The sequence below is a fragment of the Toxotes jaculatrix genome, chromosome 8, assembly GCF_017976425.1.
Source record: "Toxotes jaculatrix isolate fToxJac2 chromosome 8, fToxJac2.pri, whole genome shotgun sequence".
Classification (NCBI taxonomy): Eukaryota; Metazoa; Chordata; class Actinopteri; family Toxotidae; genus Toxotes; species Toxotes jaculatrix.
The window spans coordinates 11952811-11967505 of record NC_054401.1 but is presented as its reverse complement, the minus strand read 5'-3'; the positions used below and the strand labels follow the sequence as shown (position 1 = coordinate 11967505).

Here is a 14695-nt window from a genome sequence, read left to right as displayed (position 1 = left end):
CAAGCTTGCTGGGCATTATGCCACTGTAAGCATAAGGATGTGATTGGATGTGTCGTGTGTGTAAGAGGCACTGTCATGTGTGTTTGTGTGTGTATATATATACCCCTCTTCTTAAATACTTCTCACGTTCCCCCTCTATCCCGAATGGGACAGCAGGTGAGCAGAAGTTTGGCTAGAACGTTGCCTGTGCTGTTTTGAACCAACTGGCTGCCTCGGAGGGGTTGTCAGTCATCACAACCTTTCCCATTTCATCCAACAGCACTACAGCCACCGTGGCCCCAGCTTCTCTTTTGATTCAAATGATATGAACAAATACAGTCTGATGTCCCTTTATTATACACTGACTGTATTTTTCAATATCATTTTAAACAATTTCACATGTACTTTATGTGTATTCCTCAGTTTTTGGCCGATGTCACCGGCTGATCGACCTAGAAATTTTATTAATTTGGTTATCCTGATTATTGATCGGCTCCTTCTCCCTCCTGCCCTTTGAAAGTCAGGACTTTTCATCAGTTCTTTTCGTCCATGTCTAACCGATTGAAACAGTCTGCAATGTCATTCTCATCTTAGGCCAATATTTGTCTACCTCATTTCCCTATAATAACAGTACACTCCCCTGACACTCCCCTTCCAGACCCTGCTCTATTGGGTTACCATAATAAACCTGCTACGAGATCATGAGGTCACATGACAGAGGACAGGTCACTCTGTGCTCTTCTGAGCCTGTCCTCTGTGAATGGATCTGGCCCAGATCTGTATTCTCTAAAATAAAGTCAATGGTATTTCAGACACTTGTATTCAATGAGCGACCTCAGTCATGTCCATTGACGGAAGTTTCTTTTTGTCCCTCAGCACCTGCATGTCTGACCTACCTAACCTGACTACTACTGCTACTAACTGTTTTCACATTTTTTTTTTTCACAGGATTTAGCTACTGTGTGTGTGCGCGTGTGTGTGCCAGTTTGTTCATTGGTGTGTGTATCCCCAAACATCTTAAATCCTAACTAAACCTATCTTAAACTTGGCAGAAGGCACAAGAGATGCACATTTTATTGTCTGAACGTGCGTTATGGACGAGTTTGGATTTTGAATTTGTAACTGTCCTTTCTGTTTTCTTCTCATGAATGAATGTTGCAGTGAACACATCAGGACAAAATATGTATTTTAAAGGCATTATTGGCACAAAAGTACAAGGCAAAATAAAATAGAAAAAGGACACAGAGATGTTGTAGACATGAAGCAGCCTTCACAGTTCAGCAGTGTTGCAGAGACAATTAAATAATGGTGGTTTAATGTCTGCAAACACAGCCATGTCTTCTGTTCTCCACTAGGAGGTGATAGGCTGACTGTGAATGAATGAGTGAATGAAGGAAGACAGACAGGAGGGTCTTAAAACACTTTATTAAATAAATGTAAAAAATTACAGCAGTGTCTGTATTTGAATCTTTTGGAATACATATTTTGTTCCTATGCTCTTATGTACTGTGAAATGTAGAGTCTTTATCATGGCTGAATAATGATATTAGTCCACATGGTAACGATTGTACTTCTTCTGGTGACCAGTGAATCATTTAAGCACGTTTCATCTTTGTCTTGCCCCTTATTACTATATAAAATGAGATGAACACTACAAGATTTTGACAAGATTTTGACAAGATTCAACCCTGGCGCAAATTTGAAATCAAAGACTTAGAAATCCTAAAAAACAGCCAGGACGACTTTGAACCTGATTAGAGTTGTAAATCTTTATCAGATATTGTAGTGTCCTTCATCCACCATCAAAGCATCATTAGTAGCGTCCTCACACAACCATCATCTCTGTAGGTGGCTTCATTTAGTCACATTACATATCAAGTAGCAACGACCTCTCACAGCCCCCTGACTCTGGCTCTCAGAGAGTCTGTCTGTTATTGCATTGTTTCCTGTGCCAGTCCTGATGACTATCATAGCCACTCTAGTTAAGCATGTGCCAGCAGCATAATCAACATTAAGCCTAGCAGAGCAGAAGAGTATAATAATATTTAAGTGCTGCTCGGGTCTGGGTCGATATCATTAAAAGCATCATAATGAACACTGGACATTTGATTGTAATAGATTTGGACAAATACTTCAGATGTTGATTGGGCTCCAGGTGAACGTATCATCAAGCTAGCCTTTATATTTTTACTGTAAGTGAATCAAAGCGATCACATGGAACATTTAAGAGTTGATGGCGCCATTTGTAGCGTTTGATTTCTATACTGAGAATATCTGAAAATGTGATTTAAATTGAGGTGATCACTTTAGGGGCACGATATCAAATGGTAATGCAATAACAGTTCAAAAGTGAACCATTCACACGATTCAGGTTTGTTCCCAGGATAAATTCATAAGTGCATCTTAGATCCATCTATACTTTACATATCTCAGTCTTAGCTGTACTGTATACCTGCCTCCATGTTATAGTAAGGATCTCCGCTGAACTGTGAGTATGGTAAACCTGTCATAAAACATGTAAGAAATACAAACTTATTAAATATGCCAAAACTTCTATTGTCTGTAGCGCTGAAATCTAATGTGAGGTATGAAAAGTCAAAACTATATTTTTTTTTTATGCCAGTTGCTAAGTGTTTTGTCCTGTAATGTGTTTTGGGAGAAAGCACCCCCCCCCCCCCCCCCCCCCCCCCTCAGTATTATCTGAGGGTTGTGTCTATACTATATCCACAGTAACTGCATAATATGGTTGTGTTGAACAGTTTCTACCTGCCCAAGAGGTTCTCTGACTGCAACGTGGAGGAGTACCACAACTTCCTGAACAGCGGGGGAGGAGCCTGTCTGTTCAACAAACCTCTGAAGGTATGTCACACTCACACACACATTGCCCTTTTATTGCTTTTATAAATGGACTGAATACACTTATATCTAAAGGTGTTTTCTCTGATTTGAATGTTAATTTTGCCTTTTCCCCACTCAGCTGCTGGACCCTCCAATCTGTGGTAACGGCTTCGTGGAGCCAGGAGAAGAGTGTGACTGCGGCAGCCCGGCGGTGAGTTAAAGCATCATGAATGAACACTGGATGAATACAGATAGGGAGATATATTCTAAAGGGTTAACATGATAATTAAGGTCAAGGTGATGTACTAATTTCCCGACAACAAAACCTCTTTCAGTGCCATATTTTGTTTGGGTAATTTTAACTAATGAAGTCATTTCACTGGAGAAATCAAAGAGCTGTATGCAATTTAACTGTTATTGCATGATCATAGTTTGTCCAAAGAGACCTCTGTTTAAATGGATTATATGATGTTAAATGATTTTACATGAAAGACAGAAACAACTCACATCAAATTAAAAGAAGACCACTGAGAGCAGTTTCTGTTTGTCTTTTAGGAGTGTGCCAGAGAGGGGGATAACTGCTGTAATAAGTGTACCCTGACTCAAGGCTCAAAGTGCAGCAACGGCCTCTGCTGCAACAACTGCCAGGTACAACACAGCTCACAGCTACACCTTCACACCTCCATCTTCTGCTGGGTGTCATAGTGGGTGAAGTGGAGGCGCTGACTACCCATGGTGCCAGGCCAAGGGATTTACCTCTAAAAAATGTGGAGTCTAATGTCATTTGTGGTCTTCTACAGTGGTCATTTCCACGTGGATTCCATTCATGTAATTCTTCTGTGGTTTTGAAACATGGTTTGGATGAAAATCACTGACAAAGTAAAACATGTCCAAAATTAGAGCAACTGTAAAAGCAAGTTTTAAGTTACTGACATTTTTTTCCAAAGGCAATTGTCCTGCACAATATCAAGATTTATGGTGAATTTCTTCAATAGCTACTTTTCGGTCAAGTGACCTTCATAAGGAATTTCACATGGGCATATCCCATGAACACTGGGTACATGAGTGCTCCTGGCTTTACGTTTTGGTTGGACAGACATAAATGTTCCTCATAGATGAGGGAGTGGTGTCCCAAGAGGAAAATGAAATGGTGCAGAGCGTTAACACATTACACTCTGAGTCTGTGTAATCTTTGCTGTATCCTGCTGCAGATGGAGTTCATGGGAGTTGTGTGCCGAGAAGCGGTGAATGACTGTGACATCCCAGAAAACTGCACAGGCAATTCCAGCCAGGTGAGCATGAGCTTCCCTCACACGGTTTTCTGTCACAGGATGTACGTGGCTCAGATGCAACATCACAGTATCTCTGAGGTTTTCTTTGGTTTCTTGCAGTGCCCACCAAATGTGCACAAGATGGATGGCTACACATGTGAGAAGGATCAGGTGAGAGGTTTGACAGTGGTTATTGGGCCTTACTGTATCTTACATTTAATAAACAAAAACCTTTGCTTCTGTGCAGGTGATGTTTTTTGACACAGTGTTTCTCTCGACAGGGTCGCTGCTTCAATGGAAGGTGCAAAACCAAAGACAGACAGTGCAAGTACATTTGGGGAGAGAGTAAGTCTAATATTGTTACGTGATGAACTTGTAAAGAGATAAACCTCCTGCACTACAGATCTTAATGATGGTTGTGTTGTGTTGCGTCTCCCTCAGAGGCAACGGCGGCTGACAAGTTCTGCTACGAGAAGCTCAACATTGAGGGGACAGAAAAGGGCAACTGTGGGAAGGACAAGGACACATGGATCCAGTGTAACAAACAGTAAGCCAGTCCTCTCTGTGAATATAATCTGTCAAGTTCTGGGTTGTTCTCCCTGTGTGATCTGTGGTTGCACCTTTGTGTTTTAGGGATGTTCATTGTGGATACCTGCTGTGCTCCAACATCTCACCTGCTCCGCGACTGGGAGAGTTGCAGGGAGGGCTGACCTCTTTCTCCGTAGCCCGACACAGTGCTTCTCTTGATTGCAGGTATAAATTACTGAGGAAAAACCCTCTGCAATACTCAAAGCCCAAACCAGCACATTAAAAGGCTGCTGGTGATGCATCTTTAACCTCTAATAGTTTGTTCCCCGGTTCTATATTTTTAGCTGTAAAAATACTGTACACAATTCTGTAAATATGTTTGTAAATAAGTTTGAAATTATAAATTTTTGACTTGTCTAAAACATCATTGTCAGGCTTTGGTGTCAGTCCCTCAGGATCAAGAAGCACAGGTGTCTTTCCAAACTCACCATCTCCCAAAATTCGCCTGCCAAAAATTGCTGTAATTTCCTCACTGATAGCTGTCCCAGTTGTTTGTAATGTAACAATTTCTGGGGCATGAAGGAAATTACCTTTTGATGTTGTCGATGAAACTGGTTGCAGGACACTGGGTTAAATAAATTACACAAAATAACAGATGGTTTTGGACTAACAGACAATCCACATTTAGCTTAACTGAACATAATCTTTGCCATATTAAGTTCTGTGTAAGTGACTCGGTCATGCTTGTCGTTCAGTGGTGCTCATGTGCTGATCGATGGAGACACCGACCTGGGATACGTGGAGGATGGGACGGCCTGCGGGACAGACCGCATCTGTTTCAATCACAAATGTCTCCCCATCCAACAGTTCAACTTCAGCACCTGCCCCGGGACCACTGACAAGACCATCTGCTCTGGACACGGGGTACAAACACATACAGTGAACACACACAAACACACGCACACAAATATTCAAATCTACAACCATTTTAGCCATCGAGCTGAAACTGTAATCAGGGTTAGTATAGGGTTATTTCAGCCCAGGTAAATGACTGTGAATAAAAAAACTGAATTTAAGCTTCAAATACTATTGGGGACACAGATAAACATTGTAATAATGTAGGGTTCTACAGTATGAATACAAGAACAGCATGAATATCAACCAACTCCTCAGCCCCTAATTCATTATTCAATTACTCGTTACATTTTCTGTGCAGATGAACACATTTTAATTCTTTGCCCCATATTTTTCAAATTTAAAGATTTAGAGTATTTGCATAAATCAAAAAGTTTATTTATTTATTTTTTTATGTATGTTCCATAGGTATGCAGTAGTGAGCTGAAGTGTGTGTGTTACCTGGGCTGGGCTGGAGAGGACTGTAACTCCACATCTCCTCTCAGTTATCTGGTGGTGGGACCAACTGCCTCAGTTTCAGGTAGAGATGTTAACACTCTGTCTACATCACGTTTTCTGCTCTCTGCTCCTTCTTGTCATTCATTCACCTCTGCACTTCATACCTGTGCCTCTCCACTGTTTTCCCCAGACTTCATCTCTTTTTCTTCTTTTATTATGCCTCCAAATCACCTGTTCACAAATGTTAATATGTTTAATTCTTTTGTTGATTGTGTCATTTCTTTTTATTTTAGCTTCTGTGTTGGGTTCATGTCTGCTCATTAAAACCAGCTGCATTTTGTATTCACTGAACCATGCACGTCATTCCTTTTGTTTGTCATTATTTTCACACTCATTCTTTGTCGACAGGCTGATGTCTTTGACGGAGTGACTTGAGGTCAGATTTGAGTTCTTTTTTTCATTGTATTCGTCCTGTCTTTGATGTGGTCTCCTGATTCTCTTCCACTCGCACCCCATCTTCAGCTCACCTCGGTCAGTTAATGATTCTGACCATTACTGAGTTAAAATAATAATAAACCGATTTTGAATGTTATCCTGAATGGGAACCTACTGCACATGTAAGTTTCCCTCAGAGTAGCACTAAAAGGTGACAGCAGTTCATTTGCTCTCAGTTTATTCCCCCTTGTTCTCCTTTTACACTTTTCCTGCTAAATGTTGTGTGTCTTTTGTGTTCTGCTGCAGTGTTTTGTGGTTTGTGTATCCCCATGTGTCCGCATTACTCAGGAAACAAGAGACATCCAATTAACACACACATGGCTCCCCACTCTCCTCTCTTCCTCTTTTCTTCGTCTGTCTCAGGTATCACAAGTACAAACATCATCATCGGAGCCATCGTAGGCTCCATCCTCTTCCTCGCCCTCATACTGGTTGTTACAGCCTGGTGCTACAAGTAAGTGTCCTTGCATGAGTGATGTTTTTATCAGTGATTTCCAAGTCAGTTGTCGGGCCCCCACCAGGGGTTACAGGAAGAAATCTGAGGGGTCGTGACTCTCGAGATGATTATTAGGATAGGAAAGAAAAAGGCGTATTTCTGCAACACATGGTTGTTTTTATTTTTTCAGACTTTTGTGAACTACACAATAATTCTAGAAAATTCTTAAAGGCTTCTAAAAGTAATTCATGAAAGCAAGAAAAAGAAATCTGTGGTTGAAGTGATCATAAAAAACATACACTCATAAACATACAACATAATATTGTTTAATTTTTAGGGGTCACAAGTTAACAAGGCTGGGAATCATAACTTTATATTACGCACTACATTTGACAAAAGCTATGTTATTATTGGCCTGAGGATACTTGTACTTCTCTTCACAGGAGCTATAAGCAGAGACGCTATGTCGAGTCTGAGGTTCACCGAAGATTCTGCCGGTTTGCTCACTTTAATGCTATTTTCCACATGTTGCATTTAAGTTTATTTTAAATCACAGAGCTGTGATCAAGTGTGTTTTAAGAGTTGTTTTTTTTACCTTCAGTGTTCTTTATTTTTGCATTAAAGAAAGTCTAATTAATAATCATAAGTCTTTGACAACAACAGACAGCAACAGAGCTCTTTCTCTTAAATTATTCCAAACAGTGCAAAATGTGCAAGACAAATCAACTGTTGAAATCTTTGATGGGTACTTTACTGTAAAATAAATCCTTCTACACTACACTACAACTGTAGTGCACAAAAAAATTAAACTGTAATTTGTTGAACATTACAAATCAGTGATAAATAACTTCTGTATCTATATCTATATCTGACAGTACAAATTTTCATGCCATTGTGTTTACTCCTGTCTAAAAGCATTCTTCTGTATTTTCAGGCAAATGCCCCCAGGTGACTATGTAACTAAGCCTGGGGATGCAGATTCATTTTACAGTGACATGCCTCCAGGTGTCAGCACAAACTCCGGCTGCAGCTCCAAGAAGAGGTCAGCCTGCCTGTCGCACCTGCAGATTTGTGCCTTGTCCTTCACTCCCTCCATCCCATCCATTTCTCAGAACATCTCACTGTTTGGCTTCAGGTGTGCCATCTCATCATCACTCATTCATTCACTAGCGATTGTGTATATGTGTGCTGTGTTCACTGGTGCAGACAAGCTAAGTATGTGTTCATGTGTGTTCATATCGTGTCTTTTTACTATCATGGCTTTTATTATGTGTCTCTGTCTGCGAACATTTTGGAAATGGACCAAAATGTTCAGAATTGTAAACATTTTGCCAGTGGAGAATTGAGCAGAAAACACCTCTCAATACTCCATTTCTCACGTCATGTCATATTCAGCTGTCATGATGCTGTTTTCATGGCTCATAATGTTTCCATCTGCTGCGATGGTGTCTTCATTTTCTCCTTCATTTACCTCAGCCTTTCCCTTGTCTTCACATCTGCAGCAGGAGCAGCACAGCCTTTAATGATTTGAAGCAGTTTAGAAGGACAGTGTTGCACTGATAACATTTTGTCCTTGCTGCATGTGTGTGCACGTGTGTGTGTGTGTGTGTGTGTGTGTGTGTGTGTGTGTGTGTGTGTGTGTGTGTGTGTGTGTGTGTGTGTGTGTGTGTAGATCTAATGGGCTGTCCCACTCATGGAGTGAGAGAATCCCAGATGCCAAGCACATCTCCGACATCTGTGAAAATGGGCGACCAAGGAGCAACTCGTGGCAAGGTAACACACAAATCCCTACTTATACATAAGAGGAAATAGTTGTGCTTATCCTGCACTGAATTTCATTTGGGTGCCTCAGAAAAAGGACTACAATGTGTTTGTTTTGCAAAAGCAAATGTGGGGAAAAGAAATTACCTCATGTCTTGATCATTACAGTACAATTTATCTGCAACTAACATAGGTAAAATGTGCGATGTAGCCTTTGTCAGAGGCAAAATAACCAATGCATGAAGAGATGCTGATGCTTTTTTTCTACTACTGGGGTGCTGCCTTTTTTCAGAATTAGTTTTGGAGAAATAAACACATTGTAATCCTACTCAAAAGAGTTCTCTCTAGCATTGAACATCACCCCCTATAAATATTTTGCAAGTAATTGTGTATATTTGTATTTAAAGTGTGTGTTCATGTGCTTTTTCTCTCCAGGAAACCTGAGTGGTAATCGTAAGAAACTGAAAGGAAAGAAGTTTCGTGCTCGCTCTAACTCCACAGAGTAAGTTCCTCGTGGCAAGCTGGTAATGTTGTCAGGCCAATGAACATTTACACTGCCGTTTGCAGAAAAACAGAAGATATAGTGGAAAACAGAAATATCAGGGTGTTGTGAAGGACAATGCTGGAGTTATTCTTTGTTTTATATTTTGTCAAAATCCCATGAAAAGACCAAAACAATGTTTTAGTCTCTCTCTCTCAACACACAACTTTCCTAACTTTTCTGTGGCACCCAACCCCAAGCTACTGAAGATGTAAATCATACAAATGGGCCAAAGATTTAGTTTCATTTAAAAAAAAAAAAAGCTTAAATAATCACATAAAACGGTTGGGCATTGTAGTTTTTAGCTAACATAATGCACACAGGAGTAAATTATTTGTTGGGAACTATTTTCACCCGTGGATGGATACAGGACGGCACATTTATATGTTTTTTGTAGTGAAATTTGTTTAAACAGCAGTGAAGGTCTGTGACACATATCAGACTTCAGCATCACAAGCGTTCTAGTAGGGTCAATTTATTTCTGGTTTTGGTCTTTTTTATTAGATTTGTTGGCAATAAGAAAATAAAGAATATTACAGTGCTTATCCTTTAAAGGTGAAGCTGTAAAAAAACAAACAGAATTCTGGAAGTAATGCATTCCTTAAATTTTGTTAACAGAGATAGAGAGAGGTATAAAGAGTATGATGCACTGAGGCTCACAAGCTTGCCGTGTCAGAAGACAGTGAGTTCACGCTGTCTCTTGCAGCGTGAACTCGAAGCTCTTGTCTGGCTTGTGAGGCTGCACTGCACCTCTAAATCTTTTAATCTTTGCTCATAATCTGTGAACAAATAAAGTATTTGCATACGTGCCTGTTGACTGTGAATGAACAATGAACAGTGAGCATCGGCTGCCTCCCAGCCTGGCGTGTTAGTCGGTTTGTTTGCGGGTTTGAAGGTCTTGGCATATGAAGTAGTCTGCAGTGCACTTGTCCTCTTTGCTAGCATGAGATTGACTGAGTGGTGAGAAGCTAACTGCTTGGAATGATGTGACATGTAACCAATATGCAACTGAGCCTGTAACACACGACACAGTTGTTTGTGATTTCCATGGTGCCGTTTTCATCTGAAACCACACACAGGTCTGTCCACCATCTTACTCACCATTTTCTCAATTGCATCTTGGTGTTTGTTCAGGATATCTATGCTCTGCTCTGCTTTCCTAAAATATTTCCTCTTCCTCTCTCCCCCCCCACTCCCCCCACTCCTCACTTGCTTATTTCTGGAGATTTTCTGTCCTTTTCATTTCTTTTCCTTCCTTCCTTTTCTCTCTTCTCCCCCTCCTTGTGTTGTGTCCATCACCCCCTCCCCTCCCCCTCCCACAGGTATTTAACCCCTCGCTTCAAAACAGAGTTTTATGATGTAACTAAATGGGTAGAAGATGTGAATAAAAACACTGAAGGACCTTACCTTAGGTATTACCTCAGACCATGCCCTGTACCCCACACGCTTGTCTAAAACCCCCCTCACTTTTGGTTTGATTTGTGGTTTGGTCAAGGAAAGTAAAAATTAGTGCCAATTTTTTCTGCAGAAGTTTGAATCTCAGAGAAAGTGTTATTGACAGCTGGCATGCTGCAACATGGAGTCCGTAAAATGGGGTTGCTGCTGATCTTTAAAAAAAAAAAAAGGGATGATGACAATAAGTTTTTCTGCTTTACATTATGTCATATTGTTTTTGCCCAGTTACAGTAAAGATATTTCTTTTTCTTTTTAAACAGCTGCATTTTACTTTGCGGATTTTTATTTCCTGCTGCAAAAATGGCTCTTATTGCCTGTGCTAGTGTTACAGTTACAATACAGTCATTTTAACTCCTAATTTCTCCTTATCCCCTCCTTTGCTTCTCCCCCTCAGCCTCTTGTTGCCTCTGCATGTTCAGTGTTGTTGTGTCTGTAAGTGTTTGTGTGTTGCCTCTGCCTCGGTCCCAGTGACCTCACGTGCCTTCGCGTCAGTGTGATGTCACCGCCGAGCCAAACCTTTTTGGGCGCTGCTCTGACATCATCACTGAGCTGCTGTGACAAACTGTAGCCCACCTCTCTGATCGTGTCCAAGGTCTATAGATAATCACAAACACGAGGTTTCCTTAACAGCGAGGAAGCTCATGGGCTCATTGGCTCTGTGGAGCTCTGGTCCCATGTTAGCGCACCAACTGTTTCTTCACTTCAACAAACTAAATGTCTTCAAACAGTCAATCAGCACTGTAATCTATAGACCTTCACTGTGTCCAGGAGCACATTCCTGACCCTCCCCTTGTTATAACATTTACCCAAGGATAGAAAAAGTATAATAGAGTGGAGATATGTGGAGGGTTGCACTGGGCATGTCTGGGTTCCCCAACCAAAAATCTCAGCCCAAAGGTTTCCTGGTTGAATCATCTGTAACAACTGTCTAGGAAAAAAATTATTCATTTTGATATTTTCTCCTAAATGCATTAAAAAAAATAGCAGCAGAGCAGAAGGAAATGGCATAACATAGACAAGAACACTAAAAAAAGATCTGATAATACAATCTAATGATGTAGCAAGGCAAGGTTCAGAATTACGCATTGCAGTCTCCAAAGTATGGTCATGAATTCTACAAGCTAAGCGAGGTGACCGAACCATACAGGCAGTAACACAATGTGGTCAAACTAATAACTTCACAAGTCATGAACAGTCCTGCATTAGAAACAACCAGTAACAAAGTTTACAACTGTGATGACAATGTTCCTAGAAGGTGGCATCAATTTTGCTTCAGTTCAGTGACCATCTGATCCATTTGGCTTTTTCTCCATTGTATTTGCCAGTGAAGCTCATGGGTCTGTAGAATTTGGAGCCTTTCAATGCAGAAAACTGACAGTAAAAGCTTGATTTCTTAGAAAATAATGGCCACAACATAACTTTACAAAATTGCTCAATAATACAGGAGATCTTTTATTAAAAGTGCTTCTGGACGCAGCCCTTCAACTGACCTCTCCACTCTCTCCACTACTTTGACCAGTCCGGGTATTTCTGAGCTCCACAGAATAGTGGTGTAAACCAGCCACTGCACATGGGACAGGCTTTCTGTGCCTGTTTCACTGGACAGGACGTCTCCCTCCGAATCTCTCAGGTCATTTGTTCTCACCCAGCTTCGGTCTGGTCTGCAGTCCCAGTCACCTCATCATACTCACTGCTCACGGCATTCATCATTTTAATACACTCACCGATCCAACTCTTCAAGAGGCTGCACACCGGCTCAGCTGACAGCAGAGGTTACCTTTAGCAGCATGCTTATTTCACAGAGGCTAAAGGTACATTTCTGCTAATTCTGGCCACTTGTGTGTCAGTGCAGGATGATTGAAAAAGTGATGCTGCGACATGGTGAAGCATGTGAGTTGCAGGAAACTATGACTATGCCCACACCGCTGCTGGGTACTGTGCACTGCTGTGTAAAGAAGCACATACTTTGTGCAGAGGTTGCCCCTAAAAGCTGAACTGGGGTTTTGATTCTTTAACAGATAACATGACCTGTCTGTAGGCACTTTTGGTGAGCAGCATTAAAAAGCTTTTAGGAGCAACCTCACTCTTTGCAGGAAGGTGAACACTGAATAATTAGAGCAGTTCAAGGAGGATGTTGCCTAAAGTCACAGATCTATCATTAGCTCAACTTCCTCAGTCTAACCTCATTTGTACATCTGTGTCTTTGGCCAACTTAATCCTATACCGGCTAGAAAAAAAGAAGCAATGTTTTAACCATGTGACTTCCTTTTTTCCTCAGGACGCTATCCCCTGCCAAGTCTCCCACTTCCTCTACAGGATCTATTGCATCCAGCAGGAGATACCCGTACCCCATGCCCCCTCTTCCCGATGACCAGAGGAAAGCCAACAGGCAGAGCGCCAGGGCAAGTATCGATCTGGAAGGGGGGGTTCGGGTTATAATTTTCCATAGTGCCTTTAGTGTTATTTGTGTTTGTAAGACCAGCCTAATTCTTTAAGTACAAAGACAGAAGCATATCTATGTAAACAGGAAGTGAAGTGACAACAAGAGTGGAGCCTGGTAAATGCTTATTTCTTATTTCTCTTTTCTGTGCTTTTTTCCTCCCTCTTTCCTTCTTGTCTCTTCAGCTGTGGGAGACTTCAATATAATAGCCGTTTTACCCACTCTGCAAAAGACCTTAAGGAACTACACTTGTCTCTCCTTTTCTATGAATGAAAAACACAAAAATGAAACAAAATTGACTCTTAAGCGACTAAAGAGAGAGAGAGAGCCCCCCACTGGAGTGGAAATAGGCAGAGGTGTGTGTGAGTTAGTATGTACAAGCATCTCCGAGGCTGTCTAGCCAGACATTTAGTGGATCTCTACAAGATGCAGAGTGCCGGCGGAGAAACCAGCTCCACATCCACTCCAGACCAGGTGGAGCTCAGACTGAGCTGTTCCTGTCTGCTCAGGCCTCACCTATGGGACTCAAAACCCCACCTCTTATGACCCTCAAGCCGCCCCCCCCCCCCCCCCCCCCCCCCCACACACACACACACACATATTTTACCTGTCCCTAAAACCTTAAACCTCGACACATCCTCCTTAGCTCTGCTCTCGCCACACTCACTTTGACACCACTGTCCCCTGAGTTGTTCAAGCTTCTCTCAAAAAACAAAAAAAAAAAACCCCAAAAAAACAAAACAAACAAAAAAAAAGCGGAGCCAAGAGCAGGTCATTGTATCACACTGCATCGCTGGATTTGTCCGATAATTTTGACGCACGTGAATCACTGTAGAAACTCCAACACTGTATGCATGAGACAACCCTGTTTATCAGCAACCTCCTCCGACTGAAAAGACGAGAAGAGCGGCGATCTGATCTGAAAGGAAAGCATGTGAGGGGGCAGTGATTTTATACCTTCTGTAGGTTTAGATGCTTTCTCTCCACTATAGGTAAACCCATATTGTATCACCAGTTACAACCCATGACATGGACCCCACCCAGATCCCGCCCTTCTCTTTCTCCTCTCGGTTTGTTTGTGCGTGTGTAAATATGTACAGTAAAATACACACAGAGTATGCTTTTGCTTTTATTTTGAAAAAGGAAAAGATGTCCTTCCTGCTGTATTGTGTTGTAGGCAGAAGCGGATCTCTGTAGATGAATGTAGAGACCCCGCACTCGTTCTTCTGTCTGTGTTTCTACTTTTTCATCCTCATTTTTTCCTCCCTCTGGCTTTTTTCCTGTGCGACTGTGACCTCTATAGCTTTCTCCATCCACAGCAGAATGTAAAAATGTTTTTTTAATTTTTATTTTGTATAAATATATTAACACTGGTTTCATCCATCTCTGGGAGAAATACACAAAAATGAAGTAATGACTGAGGAAGTACTGACTAAGATGTTGATTGTGGCACAGTAACAAGAATGTTACTGAGATGGTATTAATTTAGTTGAATCTAAATAGATTTATGTGCCATTCCTGCGTGAGATAAATGGACTGAGATGTGTTTGGTGTAGTGATAGACATGCCACTTTTCTCTCATGTGGTTTTTGGAAATT

General features: G+C 41.3%; 1 protein-coding gene across 4 annotated transcripts in view; it reads left to right on the top strand.

Moving 5' to 3' along the window:
- Positions 1-14166, top strand: part of adam22 (ADAM metallopeptidase domain 22) — a 52166-nt gene extending 38000 nt beyond the window's left edge. For 2 of the 4 annotated variants that reach the window (XM_041043997.1, XM_041044000.1), the window contains 17 exons: positions 2739-2838; positions 2957-3028; positions 3373-3465; positions 4029-4109; positions 4209-4259; positions 4370-4433; positions 4530-4635; positions 4722-4841; positions 5372-5540; positions 5940-6051; positions 6828-6918; positions 7344-7397; positions 7835-8035; positions 8573-8673; positions 9097-9163; positions 12936-13059; positions 13283-14166. In XM_041043997.1, the coding sequence (XP_040899931.1) occupies positions 2739-2838; positions 2957-3028; positions 3373-3465; positions 4029-4109; positions 4209-4259; positions 4370-4433; positions 4530-4635; positions 4722-4841; positions 5372-5540; positions 5940-6051; positions 6828-6918; positions 7344-7397; positions 7835-8035; positions 8573-8673; positions 9097-9163; positions 12936-13059; positions 13283-13303 (1627 nt within the window). In that variant the 3' untranslated portion in view covers positions 13304-14166. Of the gene's footprint in view, positions 1-2738; positions 2839-2956; positions 3029-3372; positions 3466-4028; positions 4110-4208; positions 4260-4369; positions 4434-4529; positions 4636-4721; positions 4842-5371; positions 5541-5939; positions 6052-6827; positions 6919-7343; positions 7398-7834; positions 8036-8572; positions 8674-9096; positions 9168-12935; positions 13060-13282 lie in introns of those variants that run through there. The other 2 variants (XM_041043998.1, XM_041043999.1) reach the window with 2 other exon arrangements.
- Positions 14167-14695: the final 529 nt, after the last annotated feature.